Source organism: Staurois parvus, unplaced genomic scaffold, assembly GCF_062004578.1.
Source record: "Staurois parvus isolate SC_StPar_1 unplaced genomic scaffold, SC_StPar_1.0 ptg000356l, whole genome shotgun sequence".
Taxonomy (NCBI): Eukaryota; Metazoa; Chordata; class Amphibia; order Anura; family Ranidae; genus Staurois; species Staurois parvus.
The window spans coordinates 2,833,480-2,855,131 of record NW_028318152.1 but is presented as its reverse complement, the minus strand read 5'-3'; the positions used below and the strand labels follow the sequence as shown (position 1 = coordinate 2,855,131).

Sequence of the window (21,652 nt, the reverse complement as noted above, 5' to 3'; positions counted from 1 at the left end):
TTAGATATTTTCGGGTACAGCTCACTGGTGATTACACATTGTGGTAGGCTTAGGGGCAAGAGCACTGCCTGCACCAGAAAGCCAGGTCTGCACACACACAATATGACAGGCGGGGGACCTAGAGGAAAGGTGCCATGCAAGATGCTTTGGAGGAGGGTGATGACTGTTGATGGGCATGCTATGGGGTGCTTTAAACATTTTTGGAAGTGCTTCAGCACACATATGCCCCCAACACTGCCCCTCTGTGCAGCACTTGGAAAGTTTTGGTACTTAAAGGGAGTGAAGAAAACATATTTCTTAGACTGGCTTGTATTAGTTAAAAGGTTTGTTTTATTTCTTTAATATTATCTTACTTTTTTGTGCTGTCCACCCCTTTATTCTTTATATGTTTTTTTTATAATGGACCTTTTTGAGAGAAATGTTGCACAAGTAATTTTCAAAAAGGGTGAAAGGAATCACAAATATGAAAGCATTAATTAATGAAAGGGCTGTCCAGTCACTGTTTAGCTCTTTAGTCATGTCAGTGGCCACACTTGAGGCCCCCATATCAAGAAAGTTGGCCATCACTTCTCTAGACGCTGGTAAAGTTAGTTGTGCACAGAAGAACTTAAAAATAGGACCCTTTAGTTGCAAATGAAAAACTACACTGGATTACTGGCAGGTGTGGACAAAGTAATACTGTCTTTTCCTCTTCACCTTTGAAAGAGGAAGGAATAAGGTCTACGTGTGTAGAGATTTTCATATGACTATAAAATCCCCATGTAATTTCTTTTTAGGAGGTAATCAATGGCTTGATTGCCCCAAGAGATGTCTGCATCCGGAGCTTTGCATGCAAAGAACAAACAATTTATCACTGCCTTAATTCTTTATAAGAATTTACACAAATAAGCATTATAGTTGCTAATTTTTTTAAACCTCTCTGCTGCTCCATGGTTGCTAGAGAGTCTATGTAATCCAGTAAACTACTTATAGCTAAAAATTATAGTTAAAAATTTCAGGTTGTGAGTGGTATAGTGATCAAATGTGAGATGGTACCATCATATAATGCAGGCTAAAATGGCAAAGTGTAACCAGCACAGTGGGGTTGTGCAAAGGTTTAGAACATTTATTTTACATTACATTTATAGTTCAGTGTTTGATGACTGCAAAGTACCCCTTCATTAATGCAGGAATCACCCCACAAGGGACCCCTTCATCAAGACAGTAGTCATGTTCTGCCTTGATGAATGGGTCCTTTGCATCCCATTATGTCACACTTTGAGTCTGTGGCAATAAATGTCCTTTTCTTTTGCATAATCCTGGTGTGCTAGTGACTATTTCCTATTTTATGATTGTCAGAGATTCTTGAAAAAGAGACACTTCCTATGAAAACTGAGCAGGATATAGGTAATATGGGTTAGACTCTCAAATTAAAAAATAGTATCTCTGGTTCTCTTGCGATAAGTAGGCACATAGACTGAACAAGAATTAACAGCAAAACATCAACAAAATTAATTGCAAATAAATTTGCATCAGACAGTTTACCTTCAGAAAGAAAAATATTCACTAAAATTGCAGCACCAGCCAAAATTAAAGCAGAGGCCTGCAGAACACGGCGCCCGATGTAATTAAGCACAAAATAAGAGAAAAACTTGGCTGGGATGTCAACAGTGCCAAACATGACTTGAATGATATAAATGCTGAGCCCAAATTTCTGAAGGTCCATGGCAAGACCGTAATAGGCAAAACTGGTAGAGAACCTAGTTAAGGAAAGAAGCAGACATTAGAAATCTGAAGTTTCTATCAGGTGCTAGTGATGTTACTAATGACAATGTAAAATAAATTGGGATGACTCATGTGGTTTGCATAGAAAGTCATAGCCGAGCAGATCTGTGATGTAGGAAAAATCTAATAATAGAATAATAGGATATTCACACTGGTTCCAATCTAGGACTCAGTAACTGCAGCCAACAGTACTAGGTTGTTGAGTTCCTCTCTCTCATGTAAATGCATTGTAATTTCTCAGGGAGCAGAACAGACTTGCTGCATTCCTTATTGTATTGTGTAATAATGTGTAATGTACTATCTGATTATACACAGTTTGGTAATGACTACTTGTGTTCTATTGGATATGGAGGTTTTCATAATTAACAAAATGTTTTACTGGAATGACCCATGGAATATGTTTAAAAATAATCAGCAAGACCATCTGTGTTTTACTAACACTAAGATGGGTGTTTATTACTTTTCAAGTTGTAGTTCATAAGTATTTTAAATCACTTTTGAGGCTGAACCCTTAAAACAGTCAAATGTCATACAACACTTAGGCATCGTCATATAATTATTCAGTCTGTGGGGGAGCACAGTGGCTAAGTAGTTAGCACTTTCACCTGGCAGCACTAGGGTCATTGGTTTAAATCCCAACCACGGCACTACCTGCTTGGAGTTTGCATGTTCTCCCTGTGCTTGTGTGAGTTTCCTCCAAGTACTCTGGTTTCCTCCCACACTCCAGAGACATTGGCTCCTGTCTAAATTGGCCCTAGCATCCGTATGTATGAATGTAGGCTCTAACAAGCAGGACCCTCTGTTTCCTCTTGTACCAAATTGTATTGTAACTGTAATGTCTACCTTAATTTTGTAAAGCACTGCACAAACTGTTGGTGCTATATAAATCCTGTATAATAATATAATAATAATGTGGACCTTAGATTGTATGTTCCATGAGGGCTTGAACTGGTGTGAATGTACGATATATATGTAAAGTGTTGCGTAAAATTTACAGCACTATATAAGTAACTGTAATAATAACCAGATACTGTAATAAATAATAGTGTAAAATAGTAACTGCATCTGGCTCACCTAATGCAATCTGATATTGATCTACAAAGTGACCACATATAACGATCTACCAGATGAAATGTAATTTTAATTTTGTGCTCCATTACAAACTTTCAATAGCACAGAGATTTGTCAGCCAGACTATGTAACAAGGAACATGTGTCCCTACATGCCAATGGTGAGGAAATCAGGTAAACATGTTAACTGTTTAAATTGAAATGTCACTTTAACACATTACCCTTCCTATTCAAAAAATAGAACTATTCTGTCATCCAATGGCTGGTATGCACTCATGTTTAGATTATAGTGCATTCAAAGAAAGGGGTGTGAATGGAGGAGCTTAACCTACATCTCTATTCTAGTTTTGGTGGAAGCCACCAGCAAGTCTAGGGTAAGTGGAGCACATTTCTAATACTTATAGTCAGCACTTAATTGCAATCCTTGTGATGAAGCACAATCATAATATTTACAAAACTGTGATTGGCAAAAAAAAGAATGGTGAAAGAAACACCTTTATCTTCATATAGATATGACAATGAGAAGGTTAGTACCTACCAAGTGCAAGATAAACAAATAGATATGCGACGAACCACAGGAGTCCTTATTAGGTCTATCACAGAATAATTAGCTTTATGAGTGGCATTCATTTCTCCTTGCATGTCATATTTCAGTGACTGGAATGAAGAGTAGGAATAGTATTAATATCTAATCTTGATACAAATTGTTATTTTAATGTAAAAAATATAAACAACAGAGTATATAAAGATTTGCCAACACAAACACTGGCAGGGCTAAGGGTGGACAAAGTGAACTTGCCTCTCCTGAAAGAGTCACTCCACTTTTGTTGGGAAAAAAAACATTCCCCTCTGGGTGATCTATGTACATTGCAGGGATTTTAACAAACTTATTATTATTATACAGGATTCATATTGCGCCAACAGTTTGCTCAGTGCTTTACAATATAACGGGAGACAATACAGCAACAATACAGTTCAATACAAGAGGGATAGGAGGGCCCTGCTCCTTGGAGCTTACAATCTAAGACTTTGTGCAGAGTCCTACCGTTTGTTATTCTGAAGAAATAGCTGTTTATTTCTCTGTGTCCATGTGCAAAGTGAATATGTATGGAAGTGATTTTATAATTATTAGTCAGCTGCTGCATCTGCAGGACTCTAATGAGGAAACGTGCAGAGTCTGCATCCCTTTAGACATGATTTCCCTGTGGGAGTATCTCACCAAAAATGACATTTTTGATGCAGGAGATGCCAAAAATCTGACTTGTATCTCAGTGCAGACTTCTGGGAAGATCAGTGAGCCAATCACACAAGCAGGAAATTACAGTTAGGTCCATATATATTTGGACACAGGCACAAGTTTAGTTTTTTCAGGTATTTACCAAAACATATTCAAGCTATAGTTATGTAATGGATTTGTGCACGCTCTCAGGTTTAATTTGAGGGTATGTACATCCACATTGGAGGAAGCTTTTAGAAGTAGCCATCCCCCCTTTTTCAAGGGACCAAAAGTAATTGGACAAAAGAATATAATCATAAATAAATAAAATGTTCATTTTTAATATTTTGTTGAGAATCCTTTACTGGAAATGACTGCCTGAAGTCTGGAACCCATGGACATTACCAAAGACTAGGTTTCCTTCTTTCTGAAGCTTTGCCAGGCTCTAACTGCAGCTGTCTTCAGTTGTTCTTTGTTTGTGGGTCTTTTTGCCTTTAGGTTTGCCTTCAGCAAGTGAAATGAATGCTTATTTTTTTTTTTTTTATTTGTTGATTTTTTTCCCTCCACAATAGTGGAGTTACCCTTTAAGCAACTCGAGTTCCAGGGCTGGATGTGCTGAAAGGAACTTTATTAACTTACAATTTTCTGGTAACCCTGGAAACAGTGCCAAGACTGGCTTCCGAAACAGTGCCAAGACTGGCTCCCTATGTACCAATACAGCGACAGCATATGATATTAACAGACAACATTTACAGGGAATGTGACTTGACAACTGTTACCTGTCATAGGCAGCACTCTGCTCCAATGCTAGAGATTGTGTTGCCTCACTCCTGTAAGTAGTGCTGGGCACATCAATATATTCTGCCCTATACTGAACTAAACTAAACTATACCTGAAAGGCACTAGTGAAATTACGATGAACAACACGCTTTGTTACACCAAGCTTACCATATCTATTGGTCCTGTTATTGAACATAATAAAGAAAAATATACTTTTTCTCACTGTAAATCTTATTTTAACCCCCTTGATTATTTTTTTGGTTGGTTAGTAATATGTACAGAGATTCCGTATATATTATACTATACTATAGGTGCTCTGTTTGCTAAGTCTGACACAAATTAGCATAGGACTGATTTTTTTCTATTTTGGCATCAAATTCTCAGTGACATGCATTGAAGGATAAGTTCACTTTTTGTAAATATTCAGGGTGCAACATGTAACATGTTACAAACGGACCAGTCCCCTCCCCCCTGATCTCCCGTTGTGACAGATAACGGGGGATCTTCTCCTGCTAGTTGTCACAATTTTAAAAAAACATGGCTGTGCGGGGCTCCACCCTCCTGGCCTTGTCACTTATTCACAGTGTTCTGTGAATGAGAAAACTACAAGTCCCAGCGGCCTTTAGCGGCTGTCAGCTTGTAGTTCTCAGTGAACTATCATAGCGCTGTGAGCACTGTGGTAGTTCATGGGGTCTTCCTGTCAGTAAATATCGGCATCCCCGTACGAGGTGCAAGGAAGCAGATACACTGACAGGTCTGCAGGAGACCTGCATGGTATCAGCAATTTGCTGATCGCTGGTGCAATGCTTTACTGGCTCCCAAAAAAAAAAAAAATAATAAATGAACATTTTTCACCTGCACAAAAATGGGCATTTATTATATTTTATTGAAGAAGAAAGAAAGCCTACCATATATACTGTATATTTTTAAACTAAACTTTGCTTTCTGTGACATGTCCTATTGATCCTGTCAGTCAATTTGACTTCCTTGATCTATGAGGCAATAATCTGCAGTTTATTCAGTCTATTCCCTTTGCAGAGTATATGCTCCCGTCTTCCAACACTTCAACTACTCCTGGCTTGCCATGGAGCTTGATCTTCCAAGCTGCGATAGACACATGCAGCAGTATCTATGGGGCTGATCACATGCCTTGATTGACAACTCCCCCCACACTCTGCTTTGCCCAGGGAGGAGGATGCGTCCTGCTAATGCCACTGCAGCTTAGTCCCGCCCACCATTGTGGGCTGTAGAGTGAGAAAAAAAAGTGGCCACATGACCTGGGGGACAAAAAGGTAGCTCTGATATTTTTAAGTGTTTTCTATGTCCGTTAGTTCTTTGTGATGTATCCTATTCTAATAAAGTGAGAATATATCTGGGTTTACAAAAACTTTAGTATTAATTTCTCTTTAAGTATTTCATTTTCATCACACAATCACAATACTTGCAGAATAATTATTCCCTTTGTCAGACCACATTAGAATTGGGCATTACTAAAATACAGACAGAAACATTTTTGGATGAAAATGTATTTGATATGATGACAATTTATTAAGATACTCAAGTCCCAGTTCACAACAATTCAACCCATAGAGAATTACCAACATGAGCACTTAGTCTTGACATAGCCTTATATAGCATTGCTAGCTAGACTAGTCACGTACAAAAATCTTATATTATTGGAAGTCATCCAATTGTTTTCCATGTGTGGGTAAGATAGTACATAGTATGGGTTTCGTTACCCTTAACAATAATTGCCTGGAACAAACTAGGAATGAGGTTCAGATTCACCATTACCATGAGTTAGAGGTGAATCCTGATTGATTTGATGTCCGTGTGAATTTATGATAAAATTCATAATAGCATAATGCATTGTATGGCCTTTGAACTATGGTAGGCAGACATAGAAGGGCCAAAAAGGGAACTTTTTTAAGCAAGCCCCCTCACTATAAGAGGAAGGGCACAGAGCAACCATAGTGTCAGTGAACTGAAAGTTGTTGCAAGAAAAGCAGACAAAATGCCTAGGGGGAGATAAGGGTCAGTTAGTAAACTATACTTTATTTTGATTGCCAGCTCTTTGTGCAATTAAATCATTTGCTGCCATCTTTGCTATCCATATTATTTTTTTGTCCTTTATAATATTTTGTTTTGGGTTTGAGGTCAGCTGTCACTTTTAGCTCCTGTCCTTAGTGCTTAGTATTTTTTTTTTTCTGCAAGGCTTCCCATTAAAAATGGGCTTTTACTTCAGAGGTTGGTATATTGAGGCTTTTGTTGATAGTGCCTTTATTTTAGGTAAACTTATTTTTGCTGCAAGGTGTCTCATAAACAAAATTTCAAGGGTTGTATTTTGGGGTTTGATTCAGGGGTGTTATTTTGGGGATTTCATTTTGAGAAGATTTTTTTAATATTTAATTTTATTTTATGGAGATAGGGCCTTTTTAAAGTTGAGCTTCGCTTGTTACTGACCATCTGTTCTTAGAGCTACCTTTTTTCACAGCATTATGTTGCATCATTAGAAAGAAAAACAAAGTACAATGCAAAGTACAATGCAAAGTGCAAGAACAGTTAGGTATACACCAGTTAGGCCCACTACCCTAATTAAACCTTTTCTGCTGCTGGCCAGCTTTACACTGATGTATTATTGGTGGCGTCTTAATATTTATAGGTAAACACCTGCCTGTACTCTTGTACTTTTTCTCTCTAGTTAATTTCAGCCAATAAAAATGTCCTGCTGCTGGTCAATTTCACAGTGCTGCATCATCTGTGGTCTGTTAATTCTTAATGAAAGCTTGATCGGTGAGAAAAGGGACAGTCACAGTAAACTATTGGCCAAATTCACTGGCCAATGTGGTCTATTACCATTTAATGAAAAAGCATGTCAGTGCTAAAGATACTTGAAAAAAAAAGCCCATCCATTTAACTGAAATTAAACAGTTTGGGATGTTGCTGCTGTATGTAAGCCAAGCTAATTGTAAAAAAATAAAAATAAAATTCTGCCAAATATGCACTGGCCAGTGTATGCTGTCGCTGAGGCTTCCCCCAATCACATTTTATAAAGGATTTGTGAAATAGTGTTAGATGCAGTGCTTTAAAATGGACATTAGATAATGGCGGCCTGCCATTCAAAGTCATTCACATTTGGCAGAACGGCCCACTGGAACTTGTATGCTGAACAGCAGGACTTGAATGGTGAGCAGGATGCTCAGGGACTGCATTTCTCAAAGGAGGTAGCATGTGGGCAGAGACATATAAATATCAAAGCCCGGGAAACTGGCCAGGAGAGTGAGGGGAGAGGCTGAGAGAAGAGGAAGTGTGCTGATGGCTGGAGTGCTGAACTAGGCCACGTAGAAAGAGTTGGAATGGGAGAAGGTCTAAAAAGAGCCTACTGATCGCCCGTCCTGCCACGCTGCTCAGCGAGTCAATTTGTTAGCAGGAGACCAGACGGGATGCTGAATCAAAACCTGAGAGTCTTTGACGGGCCCCCATTTGCTGGAAAAGACAAACTGCTATGATCTGCCAGATCACAGTGATTGGGTGAGAAAGTCCCATGTATCCACTAAGAGAACACTGACAGTTTCATCATCTCAGCTACCTACTTGCACATAGTTGTGAACATATATTTGCCTCAGGCTGCGGCCTATTTCTTCCAGCCACCACTGTTGGGATACATCTGCACTACAGTCTCATCATCCAAGCTGACTGCAGGACATACAGTTTCAGGCCAGAATACAGCAGTGCCAACTGAAACATCAAGTTTCCTTTTCCAGCAGAGCGGGATTCCCAGTACTGTTGCTTTTGGCCTTTGACATTCAGAGAGAGTTGTCCTTGCCCATAGACACTTATGCCCATTGGAATTTGCCACAACTTGAAGTCTGATTTTATCTAGTGTCTTAAAAGGGACCATGCATTAATTCACTACCAGCAAAGTAAAAGTGTTAAATCCTTCCCTTTTTTTGTTCTCACTATTTTCTTTGGGTTGCCGTTTGAGGAACTTTCATCTACACCTTAATTTGATTTTATACAAACTGGGCCCCGACAAGTGCACAGAAGACTTTTTATTACTCAATAAAGCGGTTTTACACTATGAAGGATGTGTTCTTCTGTTGTATGGGCCATTGATCTGAGTTGTTTGCAAGTACCCATCTACCTGCCTATCCATTAGGTCAAGCAAGGCTGTGTGGCCCCTAGGGGTTGCTGAGTGGAGGTGAGAGGCCATTACAGCTATTCTTGGGAGCACCAACCAGTGTGTTGTGTGTGCACAGTGTACGTTTTGCATGATCAAGAAGATTGGAGCACCGCCGTTTGTGTTCACATTCATTGGACTTTGATACACTTTTACTGTTTATATGGTTTTTATGGTTTGTTAGGAGCACTGAGTGCGTCCTTATCCCTCCACAGGGATTCACAGGTTTATATATCTTTTGAGTCCCAGCTGTGGGTACTAAGGGTCACTTGCTTTATATCCCTCATAGGGACTGGGTTCACCACATTTAGAGGTCACTTATCAGGTCGGTCAGTCCTTGTATGTTTTTTGAGCACCAATTGTCACATATTTGTATTTTGATATTGGTACTAAGGTTTATGTCATCTAGCGCTACACAACTTTATATTCATTATAATTTTTTGCCCTACAGGTATAGGATTAGGTGTTTAGCTGCTTTTATCCTTCATTAGGTCTGTTCAGGACATCTGAGCGCGGGAGGACTATTTTTATTATATAGGCCATGGAGAGAACATCACTTCCAAAAGAAACAAAAACATTTTTGTTTAAATGTGTTGTTCGGGCTCCAGCATAATGACTTCTAGTATGTTTAGTAAACGTTTTTTCAACAGGTAACAGGTGTAGCCATGGGGTGAAATTCACCTCGAGTGTTGCTAATACATTCAAAATGAATGTAGTTGTCAGAATAAATTTTAAACTAAACACTTGAACAATTAAGATGCTACAAGAGACATATCAATAATATTTTTATTATATGAGAGGGGGATGAGGACAGTTTGAAAAGGTTTATGCAAAGACAGGACGGTAATGATAAAAATATTGTCTTATTTTGGAAAAGTGATAGAAAAGTATTACTTTTTAGAAATTTGAGGCTATGATAGACAGAGGAGAATTTTTGACCAAAATCTTCTTTAAACCAACCGATCGCAACAGCTATGTTCATTCCAACAGCTGCCACCAAGCCTCGTGGTTATCCAATGCGCCTAGAGCGCAACCCATGAGGCTGCTGCACAACTGTAGGGCTGAAGAGGATTTTGTGCAACAATTGGAAATCATTGCTATGAAGTTTATACATAAGCGATATATAAGTTCATAACTAAGGGAATTAAAAAAGTGAGAGAAATGGAGAGGGGTCCATTAATCAGACAAGGTGAGAGATAATGTTTCGTTTGAGAATACGGATTTTGGACACTCTTTGATTTTGGATTATACCATACAGTATAAGAAAACAGAGAGTGTATTTAAGAAGCATTGAGGAATCCTGAAGAAGGACAAATATTTGAACCCAGTGCTACCTGAACTGGCTAAGTTTGTCTTTAGGAGAGTACCTAATCTTAAAGGGAAATTAGTGAAGGTATAATTGACCCTCCTCGTAAAGGGGGCTTTACTATTTTCACTGGGACTGGGTTCTATTCTTTAGAAAGATGCAAGGCCTGTGTTACAGTTAAGGAAAATCTAAAGAGAAGAAAATAATTTGTTGCTTCTGCCCCTCAGGAAACTTTTCAGATTGCAGATTTTATTTCATGCACCACAGACGGTGTGGTGTAAATGTTGGAATGTTCCTGAGGGAATGCTTGAGGGAACACATTTAGTGAGAAGAAACAGTGGGGGGTTATTTACTAAACATGGAGAGTGCATAATCTGGTGCATAGAAACCAATCAGCTTCTAGGTTTTATTGTCAAAGCCTAATTGGACAAGCTGAAGTTAATAGCTGATTGGCTACCATGCACAGCTGCACCAAATTCCGAGTGCACCAGTTTTAGCAAATCTCTCCCAAAGTATCTCCCAACATTTTAGAATATGTCACAATAGGGCCCCAGGTTAACATAAATTCTGGGGGGTAGAAAAAGTTGTCAGACATTGGAGAGAAGGCAATTTCATTAGACAGCTTAGCAAGTAGGAGTCATATGTCCAGACGGATATATGAGATCAAAGTCCTGCCCCCCAGAGGTCTTAACATAGAATTTGATCCTAATTGTTTTATTAGTTGCCTCTAGGGTGTCTGCGGATTATGCAGGCAGCCCAGTTTACAACCTTTTGGTTTTTACCCTCTGTCAGTGGGTATCAGTTAGAAATGGTAGGTTTTATAATATTAGTCCTTTTACCATCCTTTTTAATTAAATTTTTATATACAGTATTATTTTTATTAGGATGTGTAGGATCTCATTATTGTTGTTAGCTAACATTTTTATTTTTAAGGAATACATTTCAGTCTCTTTTATGGATCAGGTTATTTGTAAAATTATGCTTTTAATAGTTTATACATGTGTGGATTTAACCTTGTAGTTTTTTGCATTCTTGATTGCATGCTAGAGGTTCAGAAACTTGCATACTATTGATTATCAGGCAGTAGTGAGACTTCCATTTTGGTATGCAGTGACATGATCGGCTTTGTGCACAGTTTCCATGGCAGCCATATGTGGGCTTGTCTATATTAGAGTGCTGAGAGCATCCAGTCTCCAACCCTCTGATGAACCTGTTACACTGCATTATTCTCCTGTTACTTCATGCGGTGGATTTGGATCTGTGATGCGCTTTTGCTTTTGATTGTTTGTAAGTGTTTTTAACTCACTTTTGGATATTTTAAAAAATAATACAGTGAACGCTATGCCATTCTCTTTCTTTCATGTTTGGTTCATAATATGATGGAAGTCTTATGCAACCCATAGATGATTCGATTTTCTTTCCATCCACCAAGGGTAGAAGGAAAGAGAAATGCTCAATTTCCTCATCAACAAGGTCATTGTCAAAGGCAGCGCTATTGTTTTCTGTCGGTGGGGGTGGGGGGTGGGACGGAGAGCCTTCCCAGCCGAACACAATGATTACTGATTACTGCTAGTGGTTATAGCGGCTCGAAGTATTTGTATGTAAAAAAACCTGACAGGCTGGTTGTACTCACGTAGATACATGGCTTGTATGGCCTGTTCAACTGGAGTGCATAACCCTTAACAAGCTGTGCAGACCCCCTACCAGGAAAGAGGTTTTACAGCTAAGGAATCTAACCAGAATATTTAACTGAGCAAATTGTTGGCGCTATATAAATCCTGTATAATAATAATAACTCTTTATGGGGATCAAGCTTTATAGACCTCCTATCAGCAAAGAGGTAATATTGTGAAGGTGAGCAAAACTGGTTTTCACATGGTGGAGATAGTTTGAACTGCACAAAGTGTAGTTGCAGGACTAGGTCACTGGGGAATCTGTTGAGTGTACAGGTGAAACTCGAAAAATTAGATATCGTGCAAAAGTTCATTTATTTCAGTAATGCAACTTAAAAGGTGAAACTAATATATGAGATAGACTCATTACATGCAAAGCAAAATAGTTCAAGCCGTGATTTGTCATAATTGTGATGATTATGACTTACAGCTCATGAAAACCCCAAATCCACAATCTCAGAAAATTAGAATATTACATGCAATCAATAAAACAAGGATTGTACATAGAACAATTTTGGACCTCTTAAAAGTATAAGCATGCATATGTGCTCAGTACTTGGATTGGGCCCCTTTTGAAGCAATTACTGCCTCAAGGCGGCGTGGCATGGAAGCTATCAGCCTGTGGCACTGCTGAGGTGTTATGGAAGACCAGGATGCTTCAATAGCGGCCTTCAGCTCTTCTGCATTGTTCGGTCTCATGTCTCTCATCTTTCTCTTGGCAATGCCCCATAGATTCTCTATGGGGTTCAGGTCAGGCGAGTTTGCTGGCCAATCAAGCACAGTAATCCCACGGTCATTGAACCAGGTTTTGGTGCTTTTGGCAGGTGCCAAGTCCTGCTGGAAAATGAGGACGTCGATGACGAAATGCGTAGGTCGGGGCTGGATTGATGTGACGTCATTACGTTTCCCAGCGAGCTACTGCGCATGTGCCGAGTAGCTGGGTTCGTTTTTCACTGTGATTCCTGTATGCTGTTAACGCTCGTGTCGGCTGGGACACCTTTTGAGATAAGTGCAATGAGTGCATAATAAAGGAAGCTGTTTTTTAATAATACTGCACCATGAAGTTCTTTTATTTCTTCCGAGTGTCTGGCATTTCCCCTCTTGGATACGATTAGGGTGATCTTTTTGGAGAAGTGGATTTCCTTAGTGGTATTTGATTCTAGAGCATTCGCTCCATTGAAATTGGTCTGCTTGGATCTGGGTTCTGCAGAATATTACTCCCTGAAGACACATCCATGAATGGTCTATTACTCTACTAATACCACCGCTCCCAGAGCAATATATGCTTCAGTTTTTTTATAGCTCTGGTGAGTTTATTTAGTACTTTTGGTGGTGGATTGTCACATTTATATTTTTTGTGCACGTTTTTGGATCTGTATTACACATCTCAAATTTGGACTGTTTTTTGGACACTTTTTTTATATATAAAAAAATTCTTTATATGTATTTATAAGTATTATTTACATGGATAATATTTTATATTTTTTTGTTCACAGGTATATTTTAATATTTATTTACTAGCGCAAATTATATTTTTTGTGTTATTTGTTACACTTTATTTATTTATGGTGGATTTTGCAGCTGGTGACCCATACATATATATATTTTTTCTCTCTCTTTCCATAGGCGCCATTATATTTATTTATTTATTTATTTACGTTATGGCTTATTTAGCTGATTAGAGTGGGACACTTTGAGCCTAGAATATTGCACCTTTTCACAATATTCTAATTTTCTGAGATTGTGGATTTGGGGTTTTCATGAGCTGTAAGCCATACTCATCACTATTATGGCAAATCACGGCTTGATCTATCTTGCTTTGTATGTAATGAGTCTATCTCATATATTAGTTTCACCTTTTAAGTTGCATTACCGAAATAAATTAACTTTTGCACGATATTCTAATTATGAACTTCACCATCTCACAATTGTCATATTTATTCTAACTTTTATATTTTGTTAATTCATCTGAATGTTACATACATCATGCTCTTATGTTTCACTATTAGTAGGAGTTTTACACACATTGTTGTGTGTATTTTATTAATTCTATTCATTTTTAGGTAGCACCGCACTGGTTGGTTATTTTTATCCAGGGGCGTACTGACCATTTGGAAACTCGGGCACTGCCCAAGGGCCCGGGGTCAGTAGGGGGCCCCATGAGATTCCCTGGTACCTTTTTCATAGGCTTTTTTGAGTTTGGGAAAGGATACAGGGGCCCCATGATCCCCTATTGCCCCGGGGCCCCATGAGTTGTCAGTCCGCCCCTGTTTTTATCTTTAGTAATATATATCCCCGGAAGACATTCATGTAGGCAGTGGTTCTCATCAAACAAAAGCAGACGTAGATGACCATCTCTACTAAACAAGTTGTTGTTTATTCCCTTTAATGTATTGTTTATTTCTTACTGTATTTTTTTATACACTAACTGTAATGGGAGAACGCCTTATCACATTTAAATTGCTACTCTCAGTACATACCTGCATGGTAAGTTTTTCCCCCTCCTCTGTTTTTCTATTAATTCTTGCCACTTTCTTTAGGTCTTTAATGGCCTGTTCATATTTCCCATGAAGAACAAGCCAACGGCAGGATTCAGGGATCCACCTGAGTGCCAGATAGTGATATTATCATGGTTATCCTCATTAAGTTGTAACATCAGGTCTCAGACGACAGGGGTATTTTATTACAGCTTGTTAATAAAACTCACTTCTAAGTGCTTCTCAGCGTCACTCAGTATAGGTTATTTTACAGACCAAGAGCCACAAGGTAGTGTACCTTGTAACATGTTATGAAATGCTATCAAGTGCTACCAACGAACATCAGTAAACATGTGTACTATGAATACTAATAAACATTACAATAGTTATTCAAAGAGGTGCCTGGGGTAAAAAAAAACAAAAAACAAAAGATATTGCTTAAGATTTAATTGGAAATGTTGAATCAAATGCTTCATTTAAAAGGTACAGGCTCCTTATGCAGTTAGGTCTTCTGACAAAGATCATAAGTATGGTAGCTCATCCAAAGTGACCTTTTCTGTGGGTGTATTCTCATACAGGGAGGGAAACAAATATGGCCGCTGCGTCCGGACAAACGTCCCCACGTGACCGGAAGTGACGTAATCTCGACCATATTTGTTTCCCTCCCTGTATGAGAATACACCCATGATGTGAGGTGGAAAGCGCTGTATACAAGGATTACATGTGAGTGGGAAAAGTATGTTATGCCAAATTACTCCTAATAAACGGTATTACACTATGGGAAGCTTTTGTTTGTGTCCTATATGACGTTTGAGAGGAGGTGGAGTGGAAGTCCTAAGGTCCCTTGCTGAGCTGCCTGGAGTAAAGGATTGCCTTTGAGGAGGTTTTTTGCCTTGTGGCCCTTTGTGGGTCGAGGAGGGGAGGTAGGCAGGCATTGCTGCCATTGGAGGATTCCTTTTTGAGCACTAGAAGTGAAGATCACAGAGTGTTTTCACATTTTGCATGGGCTTTTTGAGTTTATTCTGGACACTGAGTTCATTTATTTTATCACTGAATTAAGTAGCTATCTATTTAATTTTAATTTTATTCTGTTATAGGGTTTATCACAGGATATATGTATTACATATTTTGTTGAAGAATCACTATTTATTTTGATCTATAGGTTTGTCACAATTTATCACGATTTGTCACATTTTTTATTATGAATTAGTATTATTATGAAAATTGATTTTATCACTGATATTTGAGTATTTATCATGAATTTTATATTCATTATTTTCCATCACAGATTAATTATGAGGCATTAGTAATTGGTATATATGAGAGGTGTTTATGTATTCTAGTTTTTCACTAATAGACTTAGTTTATATGTTTTTCATCACCTTATGGTATCGATTACTTTTAAGTTCAGTTGGTATTCATGGTATGCATAGAGGGAATTTTTTTAGGTAATTTGTGTTGCTATTCTGTCTCTGTGTTACAACACACCTACCATTCGATATTTAGACTGATCATTTCTTTGTGAGTGGGCAAACATTCAAAATCAGAATGGGATCAAATACTTATTTCCTTCACTGTATATATATATATATTGAATACCTATTTGAAAAGTTCAATAAAACCACAGGAAAGCTGCCCCATGCCCTCTTTTATTGTAGCCTGCACCATCTTTGATAAGTACTCCATTTCTTATCTGCCCACAGCTGATGTCTAACAAATTCCTGGCCATACGCAGTAAGATACTTATTACTGCAATCAAGACCTTCCCTTCATAAACAATGTGTACACGTTTTCCTTTATAATGATATATTGTCCTGGCACAATGTTGGGCACTATGCTGGGACAAGAAATGAGCATGCTCTACCCTTTCAGCAGTGAGGTGAGGTGAGCTGTCACTGACAGCTATTACTGCTGGAGCAACTGAACCCTATCTACTGTATGTAATAGCATTTTCTGAACATGTTCCAACATCAACCCTCTTTTGCTATAGGAGAAGAGCATGTTCACTTTACAAAGTAAATGTTAATGTTTTTTCGTGATTGAGATAAAACAAAGTAGAATTGACCTTTGCAAAGAATACATAATCATATGCAAGGAAAATTCAAAAACAGGATTTCTGCTTGCACATGGTTGGATAATTGAAGTCGGCACAACTTCACCTCATTTACTAAGATAGGTGAAAATCTACTTTGCAAAGAGAAAATTCTGTTAATGTGTTACTAAACCCACAACAGTAAAATCAGTCTGTATATGCAGTAAAGCATGCTTGTTATACTCACTGTGGGGTTAATCCTCCTCATTGTATAAAAATGATTTTTGATCCTGTACTTCTACTGTGGATGGGCGGCAGCTACAGGCAGAGCAACATACGGGTATGTCGCTGTAGCTGAACTAACACGAGGGGTGCCCCATGCCCCCACCAGTGACCAATGTGTCCACCGGTATACGGGACCTGGTGATCATGTGATCGCTATAAGATCACATGATCACAATGCTAGCAAAGCTGTTACGAATCAATTTGATTCATAAAAGCTCTGCTTCCCTTCTTTGTGATTGGGCCACAACTCTCACATGGTACATGAGCCAATCACAGCACCTTGTACCATACAATCAGCTGTAGACAATCACAGATCACTAGTATTTTGAACTGTCATGAATTTAATCCAGTTCAAAGTAAGCATTGCATTGGAGGAGTGATAATTTTTATTGTTCCTGCAAAGCAAAGTGTAAAAAAAAATTAAAATCCCCGATAACCCCCCACCCACATTAGTGCAATGTTACTATTGTAACATTGCACTACTCTGATGAAAGTATTATTTTTAATAAAACATAATGTTAAAAAAATAAATTTTTTAAGGTTTTTTTTTTTTTACTTCACGACCGTCAAGTGGCTGCTTTGGGCAGAGTGACGTACCCTTACATCACCTTCTATTTCCAAGTGTAAGCACGCATGAGTGTGTCCCATACTGCCCCCCTGCCAGTCCAGGAAGACAAGAGAGAACACCATACTGTGAGTAAAAGCATTAAATTTTACACATTTTTAGATTAGCACATTTAACACTTTGATTGCCCCTATTAACCATTCGATCACCCTGTCACCCAGCCAGTGCCATTAGTAAAGTGTCAGCATATAGAATTTTTTACTGATCACTGCATTACTGCCACTAGTGGTATCAGATAACTTCAGGGTCAGTTTGCGACCCTCCCAGCCAGAGTCAGCTAGCATTAGATTGACCTGATACTATTACACTCATCACTTATCACCCCCCATTACTAGTATAGTGTTTGTATGGATCAATATATTGATCACAAGCAGAACGATACTACTGCCTCCTTACTATAGTGTCCCCAAAAATGCAGTGTTAACAGAATCAGCCCTGTTTGTTGCCAGCATTAGCGTTTAGCCCCTCCGCTGTTTTTCACAGAAGATTTGTACCAATTGATTGTGGGCCAAAGCAATTTATGCACACAACAATACATCACTGCCCACCCAAATTCAGCTCTTGTCAGACAATTCCCAAATTTAAAACTTTTTTGGGCCTAACCCTCAATACGGGCATTACAAAAAAGAATGAATTGCGGTCATATTGGTCCACAGACCCGATTCTTCATATGCCCATGTTCTCTGCTATTACATATATGCCCAACAAGGACCAGCAACATGCTGGTACGTTGCTGGACTTTGAGTGGTTATACCAGGATGATGCCTGCAGCTACAGGCATCATCCTGGTATCGTTTTTTTCAGCTGGCGGTCAGCTTTCATGTAAAAGCAATCATAGAGGCTAACTAATCTCTGGATTGCTTTTGCAAGCAGTGGGACAGGACGTCTTCCCACCCGCCACCTTCCACAGTTTTCTTGGGCACTCCCATCCCACCGGGAAACCTGAGAGTTCAGACGGCATTTCTGCCAGCTGACCATAGAGCTGATCAGCGACCAGAATGGCCCCAATCATATCTATGGTCTAAGGAACTGTAAGCTACGAGCATTTCATTATTTCTATTTCGCCGGATATAAGTAACATTTTGAAATTGGGAAAGCATCTGATCACACCAAACTTGGTGTGAGCAGATGCTTTAAGGGCAGAGGAGAGATCTAGAGTCTAATAGACCCCAGATTTCTCAGAAAAGAGTACCTGTCACTGCGGTCCCGTGTCAGTATGTACACAGAGATTGCACCATGCAAGTGAGGTATCACCAAAAATGTCAGATCGAGGGCACTAATTCTAGCACTTGACCTCCTATGTAAATCTAAAGTGTTAACCTGTAAAGTCTTTAAAAGCATAGCTTATTGATGTACATATTGAAAAATGTACGTAGTTTGTCACCGATGCATGGGCATACGCTATTTTAAAGCATGTCATGTTTGGTATCTAATTACTCTGCCTAGAATCATCTTTTATACTTTATCACACAACATAAAATTCAAAAAAGTGTATTTTTTCCCAAAAATTTGCGTTTGAAAAATCGTTGCGCAAATACTTTGTGGCATAAAAAATTTCAACACCCACCGTTTTATTTTCTAGGATCTCTACTGTAAAAAAATCAATAATTTTTGGGGGTTCAAATTTTCTAGCAAAAACAAAAAGTGTCAGAAAAAACTTGGTCTTCAATATTTCTAGTGGCTTCTAAAGTAAATATGTAATCACAGATATGATATCATAACAGAAATTAATTTCCAAGTCATAAAGTAAGAATGCTTAAAAAGAAGTAATAAAAAAATTACCATGAATATAAAAAGTAGATGAAGAAAGGAATGGATGTAGCCAACTGTAACATGCGCCAGTCCTGAATTAGATAAGCCAATCCCACCAGGACCAGCTGGCCCACTGTGTAACAGTATCCAATGGCTGTATTAGCGAAAGCTCGTGATTCTGTGGGGATCCACTCCACAACTATAAAGAAATTGAAGTATTATATGGTAAGTAAAGCCAATTCTGGAAGCCTCCATATTTAAAGAGAACAAATGTATAATGTTTTTCAGCGAGTACATATTTTTAATTCTTTCTGCAGCAAATTTTTGCTGTGGCTTTCATGGCTTTTATTTTCACACTCTTGCTGTTCTATATTTTTTAACATAATACACACATAACATTATAGCTCGGTTACTACAGAGGGAGGTCTGTATTTCACGGCAATCTCCACTTCCTGATTAGCAATTGTTGAAATAAAATAAAAAGTGAATTCATTTTAATGCAGCAATATACCCACAGCCATAAATTGTCAGAGAGAACTGTAAAGGAAGATCACTGTACAGCAATGCAAAGCAGAAAGCAGAGCCTAAATTTGAAATGAGCAATTATGACTGCCCCATGCACATATGCAATTGCCAAGCATTCATAGAAACAATTGACTCCACACTGATGAGATTATATACATTTTACAAATCGCCCAATTCCATTTTTAGAAATGCTTCTCCTGCCAGAAACTGGATCACTGGTGTAACATTCCCTTAAGGACCCATTTACATCAAGTGTGGTGGGATTGTGCTGGGCGGCTATTCCAGCGCAGTCCCATTGTAAGTCAAGCAAAATGCTTTGTCACCTATGTGCCCAGTTCACCTCACCGTGTTGTAGTGGTCTGTGGTGGTGCACACTGAAAGTCTGCTGTACTTTTTTCTAATGCAGTGCAATCCACAGCTCCACCTTGACATTTCAATATAGTTCATTTAAATAATAAAAAAAGAACACTGCAATGTGCCACAATTGGTGCATCTGCACTGCAATTGTCCTACTGCATCCAACCGCAAACCAGCCACTGTGCTGTCATGCAGCTACTTGTGTGATTAGACCCTAAACCTGTAGATAGGGCTGGAGATGAAGTTACCCTTTCCTCCTCATTGCAAGGGTTCCTTGCTCATTTGTTTAGGACTTTATGGGACGAGTAAGGTGACTCATCTTTAGTATGGAAATCACCAACCTTTGCTCACAGAGAAGTTTTTTTAAGTACTTTTTTTTTCTTTAGAAGAGAAGGATTGCAAAGTAAAGACGAGTAAAGAAGAACAATTAACATGTGTAGAGACTCCCAAAATGACAGACGTTTCCGAGGATCTGACCATCTAGTCAATCCAGAGACTTTTAAGCTCCAATCCTGGACAGTTGCTATGTAAGGTTCTCACTAGAGATGAGCGAAGTATTCAAAAATTCGATTCGACTGATTCGGCGAATTCGTGGAAAAATTTTGATTCGAGTCGAATATATTCGCTGTGAATTTAACTTAAAAAAGGGTGTTTCTAGGCTTCAGAGAGACTTAATATTAGTGCAGAACACTGTACCTTTAATTTAAATGCCCTTGGAGTCTGCTGAGGAAGAGAAATAATACTGTCAGTCAGTATGTCATGCAGATGAGTGCCGTCGATCTTAGAATCACCGCACACTTCACTCATTTGGGCAGTCACGGGGCCAAAACCAGAGTGTGGAGCCACAGTGTGGCGGTGGAGGCAGCAGCAATGGGAGGCCATACAGCACCCTATGACAAAAATGGAAACCACCAGCAGTGTGAGGAGACCTGAAAGTGGCACATGGCAGAGTGTGGCGATAGAGACAGCAGCAATGGGAGGCCGTACAGGGACCCATGACACACTCTGGACCTGGCAGCAGCATGAGGAGGCGGTACAGGGGCCCATGACAGATTACGGGCCTGGCAGCAGCATGAGGAGTCGGTACGGGGGCCCATGGCAGATTACGGGCCTGACAGCAGCAATGGGAGGCCGTACAGGGACCCATGACACACTCTGGACCTGGCAGCAGCATGGGGAGGCGGTACAGGGGCCCATGACAGATTACGGGCCTGGCAGCAGCATGAGGAGTCGGTACGGGGCCCATGACACACTCTGGACCTGGCAGCAGCATGAGGAGGCGGTACAGGGGCGCATGACAGATTATGAGCCTGGCAGCAGCAACTTGGACAGGAGGACGTTCAGCTTCTGCACCGTCGGGTGCGTGCTCGCAAACTGTTGTCTCTTGGAAACGGATTCCAAGAAAGACTGCTGACGGAATCCGTGAAGAGGAGTAGCAGGAGAAGGAGCATCTGAACGAGCGGAATATGCCAACAAGCGACAACAGGGGCCCATGACAGATTACGGGCCTGGCAGCAGCATGAGGAGTCGGTACGGGGGCCCATGGCAGATTAGGGGCCTGGCAGCAGCTATGGGAGGCCCGTAATCTGCCAGCACCCTATGACAAAAAA

General features: G+C 39.4%; 1 protein-coding gene across 1 annotated transcript in view; it reads right to left on the bottom strand.

Moving 5' to 3' along the window:
• LOC149456584 (solute carrier family 22 member 6-B-like) overlaps positions 1-21,652 on the bottom strand; it is a 92,430-nt gene that overhangs the window by 17,902 nt on the left and 52,876 nt on the right. The window contains exons 4-7 of the mRNA XM_089684772.1: positions 19,191-19,359; positions 14,470-14,593; positions 3,373-3,491; positions 1,525-1,739 (exon numbers count right to left, since the gene is read on the bottom strand). Coding sequence (XP_089540898.1) covers positions 1,525-1,739; positions 3,373-3,491; positions 14,470-14,593; positions 19,191-19,359 — 627 coding nt within the window. The remainder of the gene's footprint in view (positions 1-1,524; positions 1,740-3,372; positions 3,492-14,469; positions 14,594-19,190; positions 19,360-21,652) is intronic.